The sequence below is a fragment of the Opisthorchis viverrini genome (assembly GCF_000715545.1).
Source record: "Opisthorchis viverrini unplaced genomic scaffold opera_v5_43, whole genome shotgun sequence".
Classification (NCBI taxonomy): Eukaryota; Metazoa; Platyhelminthes; class Trematoda; order Opisthorchiida; family Opisthorchiidae; genus Opisthorchis; species Opisthorchis viverrini.
In genome coordinates, this window is record NW_008751699.1 from 76,915 (window position 1) to 99,472 (window position 22,558).

The 22,558-nt window shown below is 45.6% G+C and overlaps 1 protein-coding gene across 1 annotated transcript; it reads right to left on the bottom strand.

Moving 5' to 3' along the window:
- Positions 1-319: 319 nt before the first annotated feature.
- Positions 320-21,251, bottom strand: T265_03131 (hypothetical protein; the record flags this gene model as incomplete). Its single annotated transcript, XM_009167544.1, has 7 exons — positions 320-683; positions 2,638-3,186; positions 3,792-4,041; positions 5,560-5,839; positions 8,567-8,752; positions 14,399-14,591; positions 20,729-21,251. 6 exons carry the CDS (start codon positions 21,175-21,177, stop codon positions 2,997-2,999), a joined length of 1,548 nt encoding a protein of 515 aa, XP_009165808.1.
- Between the last annotated feature and the right edge of the window lie 1,307 nt (positions 21,252-22,558).

Sequence of the window (22,558 nt, forward strand, 5' to 3'; positions counted from 1 at the left end):
AGGGTGTACAGTGAACTGTCCAGAATCACCTTCACAACCAGCGGCGGAATGCATTAGTTATCCAATCTCTCTTGTTCAGTTTTGTCCTCGACATCACCGTGAACGTACACCCCAAGAGACCACGATTCTAGGTATCGAAATTGGACCTGAAGAGATTCTTAAAGTTGGATTATGCGGACAACATTGTCTTGTTGTTTGAGGACTATTTGTCCACGAAAGTAATTTAACCATGTGGTGGTCCCATGTTTCGGCACGCATATTAGGACTTTCAAGATTTCCTATCCCATTGTATTTCTCTGAAACTTCAGAATAAAGAGTTCGGGTTTCCATCCACATTTCACCGACCAAACCGTGGAACTCAGTGGTAGATGAAAATAACACTGATGGAGGGGGCAAGCACGACAGATGTGATGGAAACAAACTCTTGCTAGGATGTTTCAAATCGAATATTTGCAAGGAACTGGATATGTGTAACGTAGCTCTGGTGAGCATACATGATCTCCTAGTAGGTGCCAAGCAACCAAGAAGACAAGATACAAGATTCGAAGGAAGGCTTATTAAGTGAAGAAAAATATATACATGGGGATTCGAAAACTCAGTAAACAAGGCCTTATCCCGAATCTGTTTTCAGCATTTTGGGTCTGGCTTTTGGTCCCCAGAACTTCTCCGGATTTGGCTGATATCTGAAAAAATGTAGGGAAAGAGAAAAGTGAGATAAAGGAGGAATAATAAATACCCCTTAGAGCGGCTATAAGCTGAGGAGAGCATTGAAGAGGAACAGTATAGTTCGACATGCCGGTGAGCGTAGCTCCGCTAAAATCCAGCGGTAATAGAAGTGAAAAGGGTGACAGTCGAGTACCCTCTGTAGGATGAAAAGTTAGGATTTCTACAAGGGGCGACAATACCGTGGGAAGATCAAAAGTAGAAAAACCTACATGGAAGCGTCTTGAAGCTAAGATATCGTCCTGTCCGATCGCGACTCATCTTCCCGTGATGCTCATCATAATAAGCTTAGGTGTTTGATTGTTATAGTGTACCGAACGTGTTTAACTTCTAGTCGTATCATACGCATTCAAATTAAATAGTATTTGTCCATATCTGGGCCATGTGCCATAGTATATAACGGTCCGTCTGGAATTTTAGAACAAACCTGATATTGCCGTTAATGTTGACAGTAACAACTAACTGCTCAGAGAAACAGTAAAAGTACGGAATCATTTGTTCCGTTCACTGAATGAACGTTAGTTCAGGGAAAATGCAAGCGAATCAGAATTCACAGTATCAGTGATGGTGGTAAGAATGCTTGCATTTCAAGTCACCTGATTCTGCGCAGCAACTGGCCCCATCGTGGTAGGAAACCAATGGCGAAAGAATAAGGAATCCGTTTGAGAGTAAAAAATCAATAACACACGCTGCATGATGTTCGCATGTGAGTGATTCATCGACCATGTCTTGATGTTATGCTCCATGTCTACGCAGTAGAGCGATTCACGAGCCTGTAAGTAGCCTGTGCCGTTTCCATAAAGCATTCTGCAGAATTTTTTATAGAGCGGAAACTTTTGCCAAAACTGCACTTTGAGAGCGATTCCGCAGACAGGATTGATAGATTGACTTGGACCAGATGGAATGTCAATCATAACTGGTTTGTTTAGAGACAAGCTGCAAAGACATTTAGTGATCTCGTCCTTTCGACAATTGAATTACTAGAACTAGCAGCAAGTATTAAGCTTATCGATATCTTTCAAATGCGGTCTACCACGTCGCTTTAATAGCTTGGATTCCAAAAACGATCTGGTTGGAGTGAAAAATATTTCATTCGTGGTACTAAAAATCGTTTAGCTGCAACACCCTTTCGGTACCTGGCTGCCACCTGGAGAAAGCACGGGGATGGGGTTGTCAGGTTGTCTAGCCTGGACAAGAGAAGTCGAGATACGGAGGCCGGGTTAGTGCTCCTACGTCTTTCTAATGACCTGCCCAAATAATCTAAGCCAGCCTAGCTTGCAGTAGACTGCACACACTGTGTTCACCCACTTACCTTTGTGCAAATAAGCAATAATATCAAGCTACTACTCAATAGAATGACCAGGCTACTTGGGGTTTATTTCAGTAGCATCTCAATTCACAGTTAAAACAACGAGACTCACGTATGCCACCAGTTCAATGGTTTCAGTTAAGCGAATATCACCATAAAGGGGAAATAATAGCATAACTTCTCGACATGAATGTGCTGCAGGCCGCCTCATGTTTCAGTCGGAGGGACAATCGAGAGATCGGAGCATATCTCCATAAAGGAAACTACCCACAGGTTTCCTTCGTGGAAATAGTATAACTTCTTTACAGTGCTTCTTAAAGTGCAGTTAGATAACAGACTAATGAACGCCTAAAGCAAGTCCAAAAGCATTAGGACAAAAGTTATCGCATCTGCGTACCTAAGCAGTCTTAGGCTGTACACGAATCATCGTAATCAATAATACGCAGAAGCTGGGCATTCTACTTAACGCAGAGAGAGCACAACTACTTCCGAGTAGGTAGTTTTGATCAAAGAGTTACAAAACCTAACATACTAGTATAGAAAACCGGATGCGTAGTGAGTTGTAGCAGTAGTAGTGGTAAGACCAGCAGTGGACATGAGAGAGACTACTGGAGGAACGTCAGAGATACCAACCTGACCAGCCCGTCGGTTCGCGAAGGAGGGTTGGCGTCTGGATGTATGGTCAGATCCACGTTTGAATTGATGGGTCGAGAGAGTAACTGTGCTCGTACCTGACCTCGATGCGCACGAAAAGAGGCTAGTTCGGCAGCTTGTTCCGGACCTAGCGATTCGAGACGTTTGCGACGGTGCTGCCGATTTGTTCGTCTTCTGGCCTGTTTTCGTTGGATCGATTCTTGCTTTCCATTCGCAGTTTCCAGTTCCCCGGATTCAGATTCATCACTTGTGGCAGATGATGTTGGTGACTTGGGTGCTTTTTCCAACGACTGAAACCTCCGACGGAACGTCAGTAACACATCCCAAATAAATGACATGGGCGCGTCGGTTTTGAACGTGTTAGTTTCTGCGTGGGAGCAGAAATGCGATGGAACGTCAGTAACACATCCCAAATAAATGACATGGTCGCGTCGGTTTTGAACGTGTTAGCTTCTGCGTGGGAGCAGGAAATGCGATAACCAGCATTCAAGAATGGAGAGCTAAAAATCGAAGGAAGACGATAAATGGTTCACAGCTATTTGGAAGCTTCTACTAATAACAGTACAACAAAATAAGATGGGGTGAATGTGTAAAACACCGAATTTTACACGACACAATCCATGTGAGTCCCAGAAAACTTAAAAAAAACACTATCACATTAGGTTTCGCAACGAATTGCTTAATGTTGTGGAAGCGTCGAAGGGAGATTATTTAGAAAGAACAGGTCAGCCTATGAAAAAATCAACACGAGCCTTTCATGTTCCCTGGATTTCGAGCAATCAACGCATTCGCATAAAATAAACCTAGATTATTCAAACGTAATTTCAGATCCCCTATGGTCAAGTGATGTACTCCAGTCCTAGGGACGTAACATTTCAGTAGTCACCAAAAACCATAGACCAGTTTTGCCTGCTGCGCTGTAACCTGGACTTGGTTCCCGGTTTGCTAGGAGTAAGGGGTTATCGTGAACGGTTAACAACATGCGATCGACCAATGGAAGTGACAGTAAAGCTCCATGATGTTATCAGTATTGTTCAAAAAAGATTATCAGACTTTCGGGTTGAAAAACGAAGGAATGAATGATGCCAAATAGGTGGGAACGTACTGTAGCTCCAACAAAGCTGGAACCTGCATACCCAGTACGGCAGTCAGGTGATCAATTCTATGATAGAATACGACATCCGGGAGTTCCTCAAAGGCCATGGTGCACATTCCAACGATTCGCTTGAATGTCCCAAACCGACTACTGGCTTTATCATTTAAATCAGGATCTGTTAAATCTGGAGCAAAGGAAAATCCTTCAGGCATTGGGAGCCCCAACTCTGCACCGCTTGGATAAACGTTGTTGGAAGGGTCTGAGGGATGAAATGGATTACAGAATAATGTTACTATCGAGTTCCTGGGTTTTATGCTTCCGAAAAGCATTTTTCTGGGCATGAAATGATCAAAAATGAACTCAACAGGACAACATCGAGGTGCAGGGGATGCGGTTAGATGTTTGTGCAGATAAAGTGAACTACTCCTATTAAATATCAGTAGTATGGGACAATGCGTAAAAAGTCACCACTAGTTTAACCCTGCTTGGGGCTCATCAGGCGACCGCAGTCTCCAGAATCCAGACAATTAATCCCTGGCTTGAGATTATACAAGTGCTCAGACTTCTGGGACTGGTAATCCGGTGGATTCCCCATAGTAAATAGCGTACGGATACCGTTCTGCAAATTCCGGGTCGCCAATTGCAGCAAATCCGGTATGCACGTTAGCTCATATGAGTATACATTCCGGTAGTTTAAAAAGAACAACCCAACATTGTTCCATAGCTGTTAGTTTTTCGTTCAGTAGTCTCCAGTCGTGGTAATTAAACTCCCAATGTGGATCAAGCTTACGGACCAAAGAATTCCTGCACTCCAGATGCCGTTGATGGGTAGCAAAAATTTACCACAACGCAAAGAGAAGGACTTTGTAAGCAGCAGTGACCCATATGAAGTGGATTTTGAACATACGAGACAGTCACAGAAACTGGTCGCAATTTGGTGGAGGGCAACCAGGCTGCATCCACAACATACGTAGCAGAGCAAAACCGGAACCCATTGTTGGTGGTTCACTAGCCCATGACCAGTGAACTGAACCGGACTGAAAAAAACTACGGCTGTTTTGCTGCCGATTACAGGTCCAGTCGAAATCGCATAGAAAACCGCATTAAAATTATGGAGGTCGCTAAGAACTAACTAAGGCGGTTGACTGATTGTGTTGTCTACGGTTTCGTCCTTTTACATAAAACTAATATAACCACATAACCCACACATCCAACGACTGTATTATCGAGTAGGACCGCATAGACGCGGAACAAGTGTTCCAGACATGTTTAACAGAAGCATAGCAGAAGCATAAACGCAGAAAAACTACTATGAGTGAGCACAGCTGAGATAAAACTTGACATATTTTATTGTCTAGCTATCTTCTGCGACACGTTGAGCATCAGCAAACACACACTGATTTCAAACACTTCAGACAAATGAATTAACATTTGTCAAGAGTAAAGCAGGATAGCGATCTGTGTACCAAGCAATAGATAAAAGACATACAGCGCGACGGAGGGGAACGCACCCGACTCTGTGTCCCATACGGAACCCACTAAAAGATAGGCTGTATGATTTAGTTCACACAAAATGTGATTGGGGAGTAAAAAGTATTCTACAACGAAAGCTGATTACCATACAACTTTTGAGGACCACTTTCACCAAAACATTCAGTGTGGACAAAATGAAACGTTCGTGATCATTACACTGACCAAAAGGACCTAGTGATCTGATTTGACGGAGACTACATTATAATATCCACAGAATGATTAATGAGGTGGACATAAGACTAACCTCGGGGGATCCGATCTGTCTTATCAGATTGCGGGAGTGCGGTGCTGCAGTCATCGCCGTTCTGTGCCACAGGAGGAATAGGGACCTTTGGAGGACATCCCAAAGTGGTGAGAAAACCAGACAAAAATGAGCGACTGTGAAGAGGGCCACACCAAAATGGACCCCAAACATTGAAGTGACTCCCACACTCAGCGCAGAGTGGGCCAACTGGTGGGCCACGGGCTGGAGCCAACCTCTTGTTGCTGGCTAATGCGTGGCCCAAAGGTTGTACATGGTAAGCCTATAGGAACGCCAAGGTGAAATGAAACGAGGTAAGAATCTTTCCAACGCATATAGGAGCTAAAAACGGTTAATTACTAGGGATAACACAAGAAATTATCAATGAAAATATCGGCACGCATCTCAGGAACACAATCGTTTGTAATTGAGCGGAGGGTGAAATGATACGGATCGTATTAGTATCTGATCTAACCAAATGTTTACAGTATTTTGTGACAGTTCCAGAACGAGCTCCGTTGTTCCGTTTAACTAATCGAGATCTGTTAGAAACAAAATCAAAACAGTGGTTACCTTCGTATGGCTCTCACTAAGGTTGATAAGCAGCCAACCTATGGAGCGAAATACGCTTGGTTTCCACGCTTCATCTGACTGCACGACTAATAACACGGAACGGCATGGCCAGTGACATTTGAAAGGAATCCAGAGAACCAGTCCTGCGAAGAATCCATACACCCATCACCATTGACAACAACAGCCATAAACTACGTACAAGCCAGACAGATAAATATTCTAGATGCCAGATTTATTTACTGTTGAATAATTTATGGGAATAAGATCCTGCGGATTTAAGGTGACAGCTCAAAACATGGAAGTAACTGTAGTAGTATGAAGGTAGCAGTATAAATGTACTTATTACCATGCCTAGGCTAAAGCATGTCGCGTTAGCGAGCGGTTGCGTAGGTTCCCAGCTGAGCCATGATTGTCAGCGCTTCGAACCACTGATGTGGCTTGTCCAGAGGTTTTCGTCCAAATAGACGACAGCTATCAAGGCGAATGAGTTGGCTGTCCGGGGTTTCAATGGTTCGCTGCCACGATTGAACCGCCCTTGGGCCATTGGCATCCTGCACAAACAGTCTTCCAACACTGAGAAGACATCACCAATCCACCGGGATTCATGAAACGTCACCAGCTCAACTGTCACACTTGAGTCCCTTCGCCCCATGCTGGTGTTCTCACCAGAACAAAATTGCTTCAGGGCGCCAGTGGCCAAACAGTGAATAACTATGTAACAGTTGCCGCAGCGTGGACTCTTTTATGTAGTACTTCCCATCATGTCGAAAACAAGTAGACCAGTTTTTCCGGCAGCTTAGGTGTCATGAATGGAATGTAGAAAAGTTGAGTAAGGAAGTTGTTCATAGAAGAGAATTTAGCCTCACGGCCAGGAAGATCTGTATGTAAGCGAGGAAAGCGGAAGACATTTCTTGGTGTAGACGTTGAAGTCACTAAGACTACTGACTTCCACAGCTGAGTGAGACTCAAGTACCTGTCCTCAGTTAACGTTCTGAAAGGAGTTCGATGGCTTGAAATAACCAAACATCGCCTGGACTGATATGCCAGGAATCAGCTACTGACCCAAAGGGGGCATATCTTGTTTGGTCAGAATATGGGCTAATCAGGACCAAGCGTTTTTAGGTCCTTCTTCCCTTCTCAGGTTGATCGCCCCATAAATACAACTACAGCAATTTCGATTAATCTCCATTAAAAGCTCTCTCAGCTAATGTGCTTTTCAATGCAAGTTAAGAATCAGCGTTATCGAAACACATCACAAAAGGTGAGGACACATCCATGTTAGTTGATGATCGATAGACAAAGCAGAATTATTTGTTGCATCAGAGGAAGTTGAAACTGGACCAACAGATCCTAAAAACGAGGGTTTGAAAAGAAGACCGTGGGACAGATTAGGAAGAATGTGTTTAGATGCAGGATTCATACTTAAAATTGAATCACAGGAAAATTAGTAGTTCAGAAAACTGAACGCACGGTAACCGGAACCGAGGAAGCTAACACAAGGTAGACCGAGTCTATATTACGTTTTAGTCCGAGGGCGTTGAATTTGAAATAGTATACCAATTGCCCAATGCACATCATTCCGCCTATATCTTCAGCAAAGGTTACACTTTGTCTGAATAAGCACCTCTGAAATCCACAGAATCTGGCACAGACGCTGAATATGTCTTATCCTTACTTCCTATACCACCCCTAGGGTGCATCGGTACAAACAAACTGTCTCAACGGTATCTCGGTGTTGCCCCATAGGCGCTAAGTTATCTTCAAGCCAGCATTCCACCCTAATGAATTCCAATATTTTGACCAACTTCCACATATCCGACTCCGATACGTGCATCGCATCGATGGCCTGGACCATCTGCTAATCCGTAGGTGCCCACCGTATCCTCACACTATTACATATATAGTAGCCTCAACCATGCTCATGAATATTATGAATTACACTTACATGGGGAGTGCAACTTCATGGTTGTGGTACACATGTGCACATAGATATAACAAACATAACCTCAGAATTATTTGTTGCACAAGGTTAAAACACACAGCAACTCGTCCCTTGAAGATTTAAACTGAACATTACCACCTTGTAATTGAGATTTACGAGCGAATGCTTCAAGGCAAGGCCTGTGATTGTCCTATCACACGGGTTCGGCCAATCTGTCAGTGTCCAATCTTTTAGCAAAACAACGGATCAAACAACCAAGACTAATGTCAGGCACACCTTTCGTCTTCTTCGCAGGTTGAAGTATCGAACCTACACCACAGCTGATGCTGCCGTTTTTTTTATTTTATGGCACGTCAGTCAGTAAAACCACCAACTAAATATTATGGCTGAGGCTTACCAGTACGCGTTCACTTTTTATATATCAACTGGAATCACAGCATATTTGTACGCACGGAGTTGGTTCAATATAGAAAACAGCAACGCTAGATTACTCACTGTACAACCAGTACAACTGAAGCAGATAGCATGCTTCGCGGCGATCGCTTTCACTGAGCCTGGAGACGCCCAAACGCGAACGAACACGCGGACGTAGAAATCCACTGATAACGACAACAGTGGCTCGATTACGCACCCGAAGCGACTGGCAGCCGATTGAATCGCGTGAAGCAGAATCCGTAAGCTCTGTTTGCGCGAACAGGATAGAGTTTATATTGTGGTGGCGAACATAAATGAACTCAAGACGCGAAACATATCGACGACATCGGAAGATTGAACAAAATTGGTGAAAGAAACCTCCGACGGAAACGAATAGTGACCTTACCGTCAGTGATATGAGTGTGAAAACATACTGGTGTTCATCAAGATAGAACAACATTGAACTAGCACGAACAGGATTGTTGAAGCACCCTCTGGTCAGCTATGTGCATTATTAATTTGTACTGTTCTCTCGTTTTTACTTTGCTGCACTCGAGATTGGCATGCTGGATCTACGTGACTACACTCAGCAAATAGGCTCTAACACTATGTTCAGTAGACGACCACAAAAGCAACTTCTCCACTGAAATTGATAAGCTACTTCAAACGAAAGCCGACAAGAACCTATTGCTGGGAGACTTTAACTCACATGTTGATTGAGATTAACCCCTGCGGCCAGGCGTTCTCGGACATCATGGTATTATAGACTGTGGACGTCAACGGTGATAGACTACTCTGATTTTGAGTAATTCATGCGCTTGCTACCCAGCACACGATAGTTCGCCTCGAACAAGAACACAATACCGTCTGGACGTACCCAGTCAGTGGCTATTATCATATACTGGGTTCTATTATCGCTAACCGGTGAGATGTTCCAGAAGAACCGACTGTGGAAAAGAACACTAGGTTGTCCTAACGAAGCTTTAAACCCAGGTTCATCGACCATACAGAGCAAACTGTACCAGCGAGAGCATCAGGGGCGACGGAAAACGTCTCAAGGACTAAAAAAATCAATTTGGTGTAGCAACAACAACTGGCCTTTGCACAGGCGTTCTTCAATCTATCCAGACCACTGGCAGAAGCGCGGCACAAACTGAGACACCAGATGATGACGACTACTGCCAATCGAGTTCGGCAACGGCGTTCGAGATGCCCTGACTGGCTTGGCGACAACAGTCAACATACGAACCAGCTACTAGTTGGGAAAAACGAAGCCCTTGCCGATACTGTTGTCCATCCAGACAGCGGAGACAAGCAACAGTAGATAGAAGATGCTGAAAATGACCTGACCCGGGAACTCAGCCGCATTAATGATTAGAGGAACCGAAGAATTCGTCCCCCTGCGACGGCCCAAAAAATTTTACGATTGTCTGAGACCCATTTATGAGCCGAACAACAAACTGCGCCGATCTCTTCCTTACGCTTATACACGGCTGAAACAGACATCACCTGCAGAAATATTGGGTATGTGGTACAAGTACTTCATAAGAACTGATGAATCGACCGACAACAGTAAACTGGAATGCAACGCAGAGGCCACCGCAAAGAGATGTCCTCGGATCTTCTTCCAAATGTCGGAGATATGGCAAGGAACCGGTGAAGTATGATGGCTGGACTATAGACTGATAAACATGATCTGGCAGGAGAAAGAAGTTCCAATGGAATGCAAGGATACTACTAGGCAAAGGAAAAGAACAAAAGTTCACCAGGGGCATGAGAATGCACAGGCAAGCTCCCGTCACGAAGAGACTGGGTTTTACGTGGTGCGACGGTTTGAACGCCTCCATAACCGTATTGAGCTATACCGTAAGTGGACATTTGACACTCACATAGCCTCGCACACCAGGTTGACCGATTAGCGAAGGTATGACTAACAGTCTCCTGATCCCCCAGGGTGGAGTTTGGAAGATTGGTGGCGACTTGCTAGTTACAAGTGTAGCCTGCTTTGATGGCCTTACGCCAACCATCGCTGACCTGTGATCAAGCTTTTGAGTCAGAGGCTTTGTTGAGGACCGTAATCGTTCCCATGTCTAGGTCTGAGCGCCCTGGCGATATTCCCTCCCATGTACATCCATGACATTCACAACTAACAATAATCTCACCCCATCGACCGAGTCGCCCTACTTCCCGTATACAGCAGGACGGGCTACTGATTACGCCTCCCCTCTTTCTCATTCACATAAATGTTCTTCTCCCCCCTCATTTCTGTAAGCCCATTCTTAAGGACTGGCAGTGGCATGTAAATGGAGACCAAGGTTCACGTCCGAAAATCGGTGGCTCCATCTGTCCTCCTGTACGGTACTGAGACATTGGCCATGTACCGGTGCTATCTAAGATACTTAAGAAGCTTTCATATGGACTGCCAGACACAAATAATTGATGTCCACTGAACCGAACGAGTACCGGACACCAAGGTCATCCGATGGACGCGTTGTGATGGAATGGATTCTAAGATCCCATTCAACCACCTACGCTGGCTGAGACATGCTTTCCGAAGGAACGCAGACAGAATTCTGAAACGGCCTGTAGGTGGTCATTTGAATACAGAGAAACAGCACCCCGATAAACAAAAACTCCAACTTTCGTCAAGTCCAAAATCTGCTGATGTGTATCTTGTGAAATTGGAAGTGGAATCACGTGAAAGGACTACACGGGCGATATGAGCTGTCGTTCGTCAGTTCGAAGGTCAGTCGTAGGTGGTGACGGGATCTGTAGAGTTCATATCAAAATCACTCTCGTTTGGCCCAAGTATTCCCGTGAACCCACACCCAATGAGGAAAGTTTCAGAAATTCGAAGCCATTGTAAACGACGGAATCAAGTGAAACTATGGTTAACTACAGAACACTATGCGGAAGTATTCTAATGTAATGTGTACCCGATTCTGTCCGAAGCAAGCAGCGTTGGATTTAACTGCTAGGCTGTTGTTATTTGTTTTCGAAGTGTTGCCTTAATATCATACATATTCCAGAGGGCTAGAAGTGACTTTCTGTAAACATCGTTGTATGGGCCCAGTGGAGTGATGGTTTGTACCGGCTGGCCATACGTCTGTGCCTAGGGTACGTCGCGTGTGTGGAGCGAGCAACTAGACGAACTTTGGCATATGCTGAGTACCAATTGTCACCTTGTGTCCACCACCCGAACCAAAGTGGGCAGTGAGTAACTCTCCATAGAAAGGCCTGGTTTCCATCAGCTGGTCACACTCCACAGATTACACTTGTAAGGGCTTTCCTGCTTCGTTTCCAGATCAAGAGTGGTCACTAACTGGATCGTCTCTGTTCAAGCAGAAGTCCCGTACTCATGTTATTCCTTTGCGGGAAATCATAAGGCGATGAAGGACAAGTGGCGCAAAGAGTCTCGCTACAACTGGAGTCAAGCCGATCCGTCTGTCGTTATGACATTCGTTCGCACCTTTCATTGAAAATAGGTGTTATTACGTATTCTTCCCGTTTGTCTGGGGCACCCTAGCTTTCCCAAATGGGGGGCAAATGGATCAAGCATACGCTGACTGAGGACTTCATCCTTACCCTCGGATGGTGCAGGTGGGAGCTCATTTGAAACAGGAACTCTGTGGCATTTGAGGAACTGCAGTCATAAGCCTCTGAGAGCGTTAGGATTTCCGGGTTTATGGTCGGGGGTTGTAGCACAGTTCAAGAATTCGGTAGTGGTAACAGGTGGCCACAAGACCTTTTGTCCAGAATGCTCGACTCAGCGGTCGAGATGTCCTCCTTCATTATAGATAGTCGCGCCCGTTCGATCCTTAATATATCTGCTCACACGGTTTTCAGGATCAACAGAAGTATTTTTCGGGCATTCCCAACATTCCTCGCTTCCCCCATTTCCCTAGCATTCCGTGTCCACCAGGACTCAGTCGGCGGGTACGCTAAGTTTCACTTGAAGCCTGATAATTCACCAAGTTGGATAATATTCGAGAGACATTTCTCTTGGATTCAAACAGTACTACTTTTTCATCTAGCATCTAGTGCTAGTGGTGCCGGCACGAACATGCCTCAGACGAATCTCCCGGAGTTGTGCAAAGATATGGCGATCCCGTTTTGTGCGAATGGACACCCGATCATAGAGCAGTTAGAATAAAGCCAAGATTCTGAAATTTCGTTCAAATTCGATAGTTGTGAGCCTCTCAGGTGCTGAACGAGTTACCTACCCCTTACGGAGCACTGAAAAGCGAGTAGTGAAGCAAGTACGCTGCCAGAATCCACCCGAGTGTACCAAAACGAGCGACAGTCAGCAATTAATCAGCACCATCGGATGTGATCACTTTAGGTCCCTGTTTGGCACACACCTGGAGGAGACCATGTGATGAGACGATGTTGGTTGCTTTGAAGGTAGTGCTACATAAAGTCTGTGGTTAGTACACAGCTGAGGTAGTCATTCACGTTGCCTGTTTGAGTCCAATCCAAGTCGACCACCCAGCCGAGTCCGATGCACTAAGTCCACTCACTTGTGAATTAAAGGCCTCAGGCAACCCCAAAGATGTGTTTTAGCCTACCGCCAAAGTACACTCCAAAAGCCCTCTCCGATGATGTTGGAGCTACCAGTCATTTGGGAGGAAGAAGGAACAACATACAGACACCCATCAACTTCCCGTTTATGATGAGAAGCTGTCAGAGTGGTGGAGCAGTTGACTAAATGATGGTAACTGAATCTTAAATTTTCGTCACCGACTCAATCTCGAGGTAGCTCAGTGGTTGAGGCGCGAACTTACTGACCGGTAGGTCCATGATCCGACCCCAACCTCGGCAGCTCAACTGCTCTTGTCTAGGCTTAGGCAATCTGACAGTACCTCAGTCCTCGTAATTCCTTTGGGTGGGACGGCGACCAGGCACTGTTGAGCGTCCATTATTATTATACACTAGTTTCAAGCGAGCAATTACGAATAAATGTAGTCTGTTTACCCGCTTGCTTTAGAGGCAGTCAAAAAACCGAGTGCCGAAACTCGAATATTGATTTTTAGGCGCCTGAGGTTGTCGACGTCGACTGACGAGCAGTCATCACGGCTAGGACCAATGCAAAAGGGATGGCGTGTCAGTCCTAGCAGATGAGCCTACAGGAAAAGCACTGTCAGTGGGGTGGGGGGAGAATATGTATGTGAAGGAGGAAGGAAAGCATTATCGGTAGGCCGTTTTCGCTTGCTCACTCTGCTCTAAGTATCAAATAAAGAGCCCCAGCTGATGACAGCAAGCAACAGCCGATGTGACGCGGGGCGACTTCTGGCTGAGACAACCATAGCTATACGAAGACTTCGAAACTAAGGGTGCCAAAACCCGGACTGAGGGATGATTAGGGTACTCAACCAAGGCCTTTGGGTCAAAATCCTGACCATAAGGCACCGGTGTTTGCCAAGAAATGCCAGTGCGTTTAATTTTTCTTTATTTGAACACAGTTCGGCACACAAGTCTCAGCTCCAAACTAATGGACCACGAGACTGTGTCGGCTCGACCTCTAACTATTGGTCAATCCAATATGAGAGATTGAGTGTTGCACGGGTAGCCTCCAGTATAGTTCAATGGCTCATGAGGGCACATGCCACAGTAATATCTAGTCTCTTTGTGACGGATTGGGTCACATACACTAGATAGCGCTTAGCATCAGGGGTTTTCGGACTGATTGGTCCGTACAGTCAGGGGAAGTTAGACTAAGGGAACTCAAGAAAGACGTTTTGTGCGCACAAGGGTATCCGTCATTAATTCAATGGAAAATAGTACACTGCCTTGTAGTAGCTGGGATCTTCGTTTGTAGTTACCCAGCATCTAAAACAATGGGTGACTACCTTTCGGCAGTTGTGAAATTCGAGAAAATTGAGAAATATGAGTAATGAAATTGGAAGAACGAACCGTTTCATGAGCTGCACTATTTTTGATAGCTAAGCCTCCGTACTTGCCCATTGAGGTGCCTGGGGTGCTTCCACACAATACAGCAGCATCTGTTGATGTCACGCAGAGAAGACCACCATCATGTAGGCACTGGACTGCCGAATCGAGAAACGGACTGGCAGTTCCATAAGGATCGATATCAACGACATTGAACCTGACAACGAAAAACAGGCATCAGGACAAGTCGGATATCGACATGACGTATTAACTCATAAGGGCGCAAAAACAACGGGACAAACATTGAATTTTCGAGAGGGACACCGTAAAAACAAGGAGAAAGAACTCCAGTTCTTAGCACATACTGAGGGGCGAACCCCAAATGTCTACGCGCAGTTGTTCAGGCTACATGAGTCCGAAAAATCTGAAAATTCCCAGAAGAGTAATTACAGTGTATTTAGGGGGTTCCAATTCTCCCCCTCCCGATCTGCTGTCAAGCGTGGAAGAGATCGACTTCAATGGACACGTGAATGCTTTCCATACTGCAATGGTTTCTGGCACATACCCGTGACGAGATAGCCACCTGGTAGCCCCTGCTAGTGTGACAATCTCTGGTATAACCTGGGACAATATACAACGCCCACAGACCAATAATCAGTTTGAAGAAGTCTAAACATTACATTTGTTCGAATTCGGTTTTTGTCATTACAATCTTTTCCAATACAAGCTGATAAACGCGACAACGCATGGCTCTGTTGCTTGAAGTGCGCTGTCACAGCCGAAAGCTCATTCGTGGAGTGAGCCCTGAATACTCAGTGTGCAATCTATCGAACACATTCGTGAGTTCAATCGAAAAGAAACGGACGGACCCGTGGAAAATAGTGCGTTTCTCGCGACAGGTGGCATGACTGACAAATTGGCATTCACGTCAACCAGAAACTGTGAACGGTACGAAAAATCCCAAGGATGGGGTAAGATGGCTCGAGTGGTTAGAACGCGAGTTTACTGACCAGAATGTCCGTAGTTGGAACCTCTCGACTTCTCATGTCTAGGCTTCGGCAACCAGGCAGTATCCCAGCCCTAGTGCTTCCTTTAGGTGGTATGGCAGCTAGCCACCAGAAGGGTGTTACAACTGAACGACTTGATTTCTACACAGGCATCAATGACAACAAAAAACCTATGTACAAGAACTAATGATTGAGTGTGAGCGGAACGAGACAATAAGGTGACGATTTCAAGGTAGTGGGCAACGTCGGGGGCCTCGCCGAACTTCGCGTAGTACCAGGAAGTTTTCTCTGATGAACTGAGGAAAGGCGCGCGACAGGTAGAGTGGCGGCTACCAGACTGTAGTACGGCTACTTCACTCCCTGATGCGGCGGGCCCAGTTTCTTAGTAGGTCATGGGTTTTATGGACTTACAACCAGGCTAGATAACACAGGAATGGCAACTAGGCAACCGGAGGCCCTTAGCCTACTTCCGAAACACGTGGTGGTCGTGATGACTTCTTGCTACACAGTTACGGCTTCCGTCGTTATAGACCTCAGTTACCAACCTGAGGCCTCCCTATTTATCTGGATGCCCGTAAATAGCCATCAATCTGTTGTTCATCTGTCAACTTCCAAAGGCATCCGCACTATTCGAAAACCCAGTCGTCCCTTATTTACAGCTTTTGTCCATTAATAGCGAGCTGTACCTCTTCGATGGAAAAAAGTAAATTTTATCGTAGACCATTACCTTGCTGTCGTTCATAAGGAACTCCCAAGTAATCTTAGCTAATAGCAGGGAGTTCCATCTCACTGGAGGCGCAACCCGGTGATCCGTTTGGCTTAGACTCAAGAATAATGGTAGTGGTAGAACTACGTACAGAGTACCAAGTATCCTCCAGTAGCACTGGATTTAAATACAGTAGGCACTATTACGTTACTCGGTGTCCCCCACTAGTGATCAACTATAAAACCAGACTGGTCATGTGGCCATTGGCGAGTGATAACAAGGCTCAAAGCTTGTTTGTCGATCTTTCTAAAATACTCACGTGGATTCGGACCACCTTCAACGAATCTCCCTCCAAAAACAAAGCAAGTTGACTAGTAAGCGACGGAGAAATTTTTTGATTCGCACGTTAAGCAAACATCGAAACAGCCTAAGTGAAGCCTTGAAGGCTGCATCTTGAGAAGACAAACTCTAGATGGGGCGAGATAACCACTGTCCCATTAGTGACCGAAATCCCATTCGCACTAACCTATTCAGTACTGACATAAGGAAATTCACAGTTCCTACTTGATGCTAGTAACATCTCTTAGGATACTGAGAATAATTCACCTAGGTTTGCTGGGTATCAACCCAGGGGTGTATCTGCGTGCAGACAGAAAAACCGAACAGAATTAAAGAGCATTTCCCTAAAGGGAAGAAGCCAGTGTAGCTGGATACATAATGGAATTGTTCCACTTCAAGCACAGGAGAGGATCCAGTAAACCGCCTGCAGTGATGATATGTTGTGGATTTGACACACAAAAATCATCCCCCTGAATGCTGGGCGGAGCGATTTCGACAGTTTGATGGGTCATCCACCTCTTTACTCGCCTTTCAGTCAACCCGCTGAACCCGAGACCCAAGACACCGTAGTCCGCCTTTGTTATGTGCAAGGACATCACAAACTGGATAGTCAAGGTAGCAACTTTTAGATCCAAAGGGAAAAAGCCGTCTCATCAAGGCAGCTGACTTTCACGCGCTTCCGTGGAAGAACGTCAGTAGCAGCAGAGGAAGTATTTAAAAGCAATATTTAGAAGAAATCTTTCCTGCGTCAGTTTTCGTGAATGTAGTTCGGTGGAAGAGCAGGAAGCGCCAGCACAGTCAAGACCATCGAAAATAAACCGGACTTTACTGTAGCGGGATGGTTTGTGTGCTTTCGTGACCCAAAGTGCCACATGGAGGGGTTCTTGTGACACCCAGACTCCCTCATCTCAGGTTGGGTTAGAAGTCTGACCAACACAGCCATCTGGCTGTCCAGGTTAGAGGTTGGAACATTTGTGGTGGTTTGTTTTGTAAAAATTGAAATGCACATGCATCTCCCGCCAAAAACAGCCGCTTGGCGATCAGGCTTTTGAGCCAAAGTATTCGGTTCAGGATCTTAATAGTCCTTCTGTCTACGTAAGGGCGCCTTGACAGTATCCTCAAACGCCAAATAGTGAAGAGCCTAAGAAAAGACCGAGAGCTCTGGTGGACATCGAAAGTTTGTGAGATCGAGAAGGCTTTTGCTACCGTGTCCTATATAAATTGATACGATTGACTGGTCCTAGGAAAGCAACGGCCGGTGAAACTACAAGTGAAAAAGGCGGCTTACTAATACACCCGCAAAAACGTCAACTGAAAGGATGGGCCGAACACTTCGAAGGACAGTTTAACTGGCCTTCTGAAACACAGCCTTTGAAGAATTGTTGAAGATATCAATATTCCCAAAAACTCGGCAACTTTGTGTGCTAACTATGGATATATATATATATATTGTCATTTTTTCGTGATCATCTATTAATTACCTGTTGTTCGGAGCATTACAGCTGTGTCCAAGGTTTCGTTCTCTTATTCTGCTATACTAAGAGTCGGGACCACGCAACATAGATGGGGATAGAATATCGTCACAGTCTGCACATAATGTCGTTTGCTCGCTGCGTGAGCAAAACTTAACAAGAGTGCATACGGATGAATGGAATGTAAACCATGTTCGCTCGTTGGAAGGAGTAAAGTATGAAATATCCGTAAGGAAACGTGAGAAGGCACCTGGATCCGGCGGTTTGCATCCAGCTCTCTTCAAAGAGAGCAGAAAATCCCTGGTGACGCTGTACGCCAACTCCCGCGGCCGTGTGAAAGTTTACGGGAAGCTCTTTTCTGAGTTGGCCACACTAATTGGCGTCAGAAAGGGCTGTCCTCTTTCACCTTTCCTCCGCAACTTCGTCACTGATACGACCATGCAAGACTCACTATTAGCCTTCAATGTCTGTGGGGTCGAAGTGCTCCCGGGGCGTCCGTTGACAGACGGCATGGCTCTTCTTGGAACTGAACCCGTGGTAAGTCAAACAATATTGAATAATCTAAAAAAATTCAGCCTCACTGTTTGGCATGCGTTTCACACCTGCAAAGTGTAAAGTGCTACTGTAAGACTGGGTGGGCTCAAACCCTAGCCTCATGTTTGCGGATGAACCGATTGAGGTAGTAGACAGATGTGTTTATTCGTGCAGCTGTATCAGTCCTGGTGGTCTCGCGAAAAATGATGTTTCCATCCGGATTGGCAAGGCCAAAGCAGCTTTTGTGAACCTGCGTCACCTTTGGCATAGGCGTCACATCAACCTATCCATCAAGGGTCGAGTTTACAATGCTGCGGTGCGCTCCATACTACTACACGAATCAGAAACCTGGCCGTTGCGCGCTGACGACGTCAAAAGACTCTCAGTATTTGACTATCGATGTCTTCGGAGCATTGCCCGAATCTGGTGGGGACACCAGATCAGCAATTCTGAAGTTCGTTGAAGGGTATTCCGGAGAAATAACTCACCATCGATAGATGAGCTGGTCACACTGCATAGAGTGCGCTGGCTTGGCCACGTACTGCGTATGCCAGTCGACCGACTTCCTCGAAGGGCTCTTTTCGCATAACCACGTGAAGGGTGGAAGAGAGCCAGAGGCAGTCAAACAACGACTTGGCAGCAAAGTATGAAAACCATTACCAGCAAACTCAGCTGTGCTGGTCACTGTAGTCTTCCTGCATGGGGACTCCGAGAAGGACGGTATTCCTGTCCTTGGTACAGATCCTTCAGAAATGCTTATCACTTCAAATAACCCAGATAATTCTGCCGCATGGATTGGTATGCTCTTCAAACCTGCGAAGTGCAAAATGCTGCTACAAGAGTGGGTGGGATCGAACCCAAACCTCATGCTTGCAGATAAGCCGATAAGCGTGGCAGTTGATTTTGTTTACCTGGACAGTTGTATAAGTCCCGGCGTACTGGCTAGAGACGAGATTACTCCTCGAATCGGGAAGGCCATGGCAGTGTTTCGTAACCTCCGATATCTATGGCGTCGAACAGCGATAGTGCGACCTATGGATGAGAACGTGGCCTTTACAAGTACAAGATGCAAGAAAACGGTCATTCTTTGGTCATCGATGTCCACAAATTACTAACAGAGTTTGATGAGGACATTAAATTAGCAATGCTGGTGGTCTTGGGAAAAAGGAACTCTCTCAAGGTGGATGAGTGACTCACGCTTCACATGTTGCGATGGTTAAAACATGTATTCTGCATACCAGAGGACCGTCTGTTTTGCACAACTCATCTCGCCCAACCTTGTGCTGAGAAGAAGCGACCGAGAGGTGCAGATCTATGTCCTGGCAACGAAGTATAAAAGCGTTAATCAGTTCGGGCTGACAACTACCGCCTCCCTGGATAGGGACCCCGGGACTCAATACATCTACGGTTACTGACACTGAAAGACACGACCCAGTCACAGTCAGTCTTGCTCGTGAATAAAAACTATCGCCCTTAATAGTTGAAACCAACCGACCAATGCCGCTAATGCTTGGCTATATCTCCAACGCTCTCCGGTTTTCCGGGGACCTGGAACCAACGTACCCTTGACACATTGCTTATGGGTGATAACCTATCAAGCCGCACGAGACAATGCCGGAAAACATCTTGGATATAACCGACACACCGGTGACACGAACTTCCTATGCTCATTAGGGATACTGGAATGATCGTCGAAGCTCACCATCGTGTTTGTATCGTATTCATTCCAAGTAGTTCGAACTGCTGACCTTTTCTCTTCACAAATCATTGCACTGACGGATATTTCCCTCTGGTCAATTGATCCGTTCGGTTCAAACGGGATGCTATCGTTTACTACACCGGAAGCCCCCTTTTCTTTGGGGTTCGAAATCCACCAGCGCCCTTCCGCCTCTATTTAAGTGTCCCTCCTTCTAACTTTTACTGCGATTCTCCTGTATGGGACAGCAATGTCGGATATTGGTACGTACCATTAGTACTATGGGAAGTTTCCCGGTCACTCTATCCTTAGTTATGGAGCAGTTCACACGAGCGTCCCGAGAATTCATCGGACCTAAACGTAGTGGTTTACCATCAGTCTTCTAATTCAGAAAATACAGTAAACATCGGACACTAAACATAGGGTATCATACCCGTAGACGTCTGGCCCACATAACGGGCACGATACAAACAAAGCCGCTTAGCAACATAGAACAGTTTCCAACCAGATCAAACCACATTTTACAGGCAGAAATTAAATATCAACGGGAATAGAAGTAATTGCCCCGTTATGTAACATAGCATATGCAACACTACCTACCTTTCAGTGAATGTTTTACATTTACGCATCAATTCCACTGCATCCATACATGTGACATCCACATGCTTTCCAACGCCATTGAGTTCTACGTTATTCCGAATCAACTCAACCGCCTTCGCATCCAGATCGTTAGCCACTATCTTTGCAACTTTTGGGACTTCTAAGGCGAAACGGACAGACCGGATGCCAGTGGCGGACAAGGCCTCGAGAATTCTTAGACCATCGTAGGTAACGCAAGTATGTTCGGAACCGCGTTTCATATGCCGGTGCTTGCGTTCAATCCACTCACTTTGGTGCACCAGTTGATATTGTTGTAGCATAGCGACGGTGATGTCACGATTGAATTCCTGAACACGATTATAGAAAACACCTTCGGGCAGGATGATCCTGGCTCTTCCCTCCTCAACATGTCCAACAACAGGTTTTGAAGCGTCAGGTGACTTAGTCATTTTGCCGCTAATATGCCGCTAAATATGTCGCTAAGTATGACCACAATCAACCCACCAAAAGGCGTGCAAGTCTCAGGGTCAACATTTGAAAAGCGCGCTCCCATATCAGTTCATGCAAATCCGCTCTCCTATTCTTACCAAAGATCCTCTGGGCTTTCATTTGCTGGGTCGCACAATCGCATCCATCCTAAGATTACGCTGGGTTTTAAATCGTCGACCTTGGACTTTTTTCCTTTTGCAAATTAAACATATCGTGCCACAATCTGTCACGGAGACCGTGGACTGCCGTCGTCAGTGTAGAGCTAACGAAATAATCCGAATCCATTTGGGCGGTGGCGTTTCTTTTACCCACATTGGACAGGCTGGGGGCCTGGCTAACATCAAGCGCAGGCGGCTGGTATTTTTGCGACGTCCGGCCTGTTAGATGGGACCATCTAATCCTCAGCAGCATTTGGCGGTCTTCGTACAAAATAACTGGATACACTTGAAGGAAAATGTTTACCACATTTTCTGGTAGAGGAAGGCAGTGAAAAAACTTGAAGCCTCATTACCAAGATAATGTGCGGTCAGCTGATCTCAGGATTGATTCAGGCTTCGCATCCCTGTTATGTTTTCATGCTTGAGGAAACCAGGCGCTGGGTTCCTGGAGGTTAACAATCCTGCGTGGGAGCCTGAGTATTGCCAAAAGCTTGAGAGCACTCTTCTTTTGATCAAAGCTGGGAAACTTCGGGTGCTTATACATTTCGCGGTTCTCGCTGGAACCGAGAATATGAAGGAGTTTGGTTGCATTAGCATAACTGGAGGAAGCACATCAGCAATGCTCTGGTTTCAGGGCCAAAACCTTCCAGTATATCATCCAGACGGCCCGCGAGTCCGGAGATTCACCTTTTCGGGTGTTACAAAACCTGGATACTTGAAACTTTCGTTCAAAAATTTTATGACTCATTGGTTTGTTAATTTATGCCCCAGAGTATGTATGCCCTTCCACTGAAAAACGTGTGAGATCCCTCGCGAGTGAAGGAGTACAGTCTTCAGTCTGACTTTCGGATCGAGCAGCAAAAATTTATGGGTGAATTATCGCCTGGTTGGTCAAGCTTATACTCCTGACAAATTCATGGAGGAAATAACATCAGGCATTCGCCAGAAACCTTGGAAAAAGATAAATCTGGCAGGAAAGTTCGCGCGTTCTTTTTTATAAACCGTTCATCGGAATTATTTGTACCAATACACCCACATGAATGCTTCCTCTTTGGCTACAGGTTTTCTCGGATGGTACGGAGGAGCCATGTTTGCAGAGAATGCTCATCCTAATGGTATCTAATAGTTCTCTTTTCTTGTATCCGTCAAGGGTCTGTTCAAGATCCCCGGATTAACTTCCTTG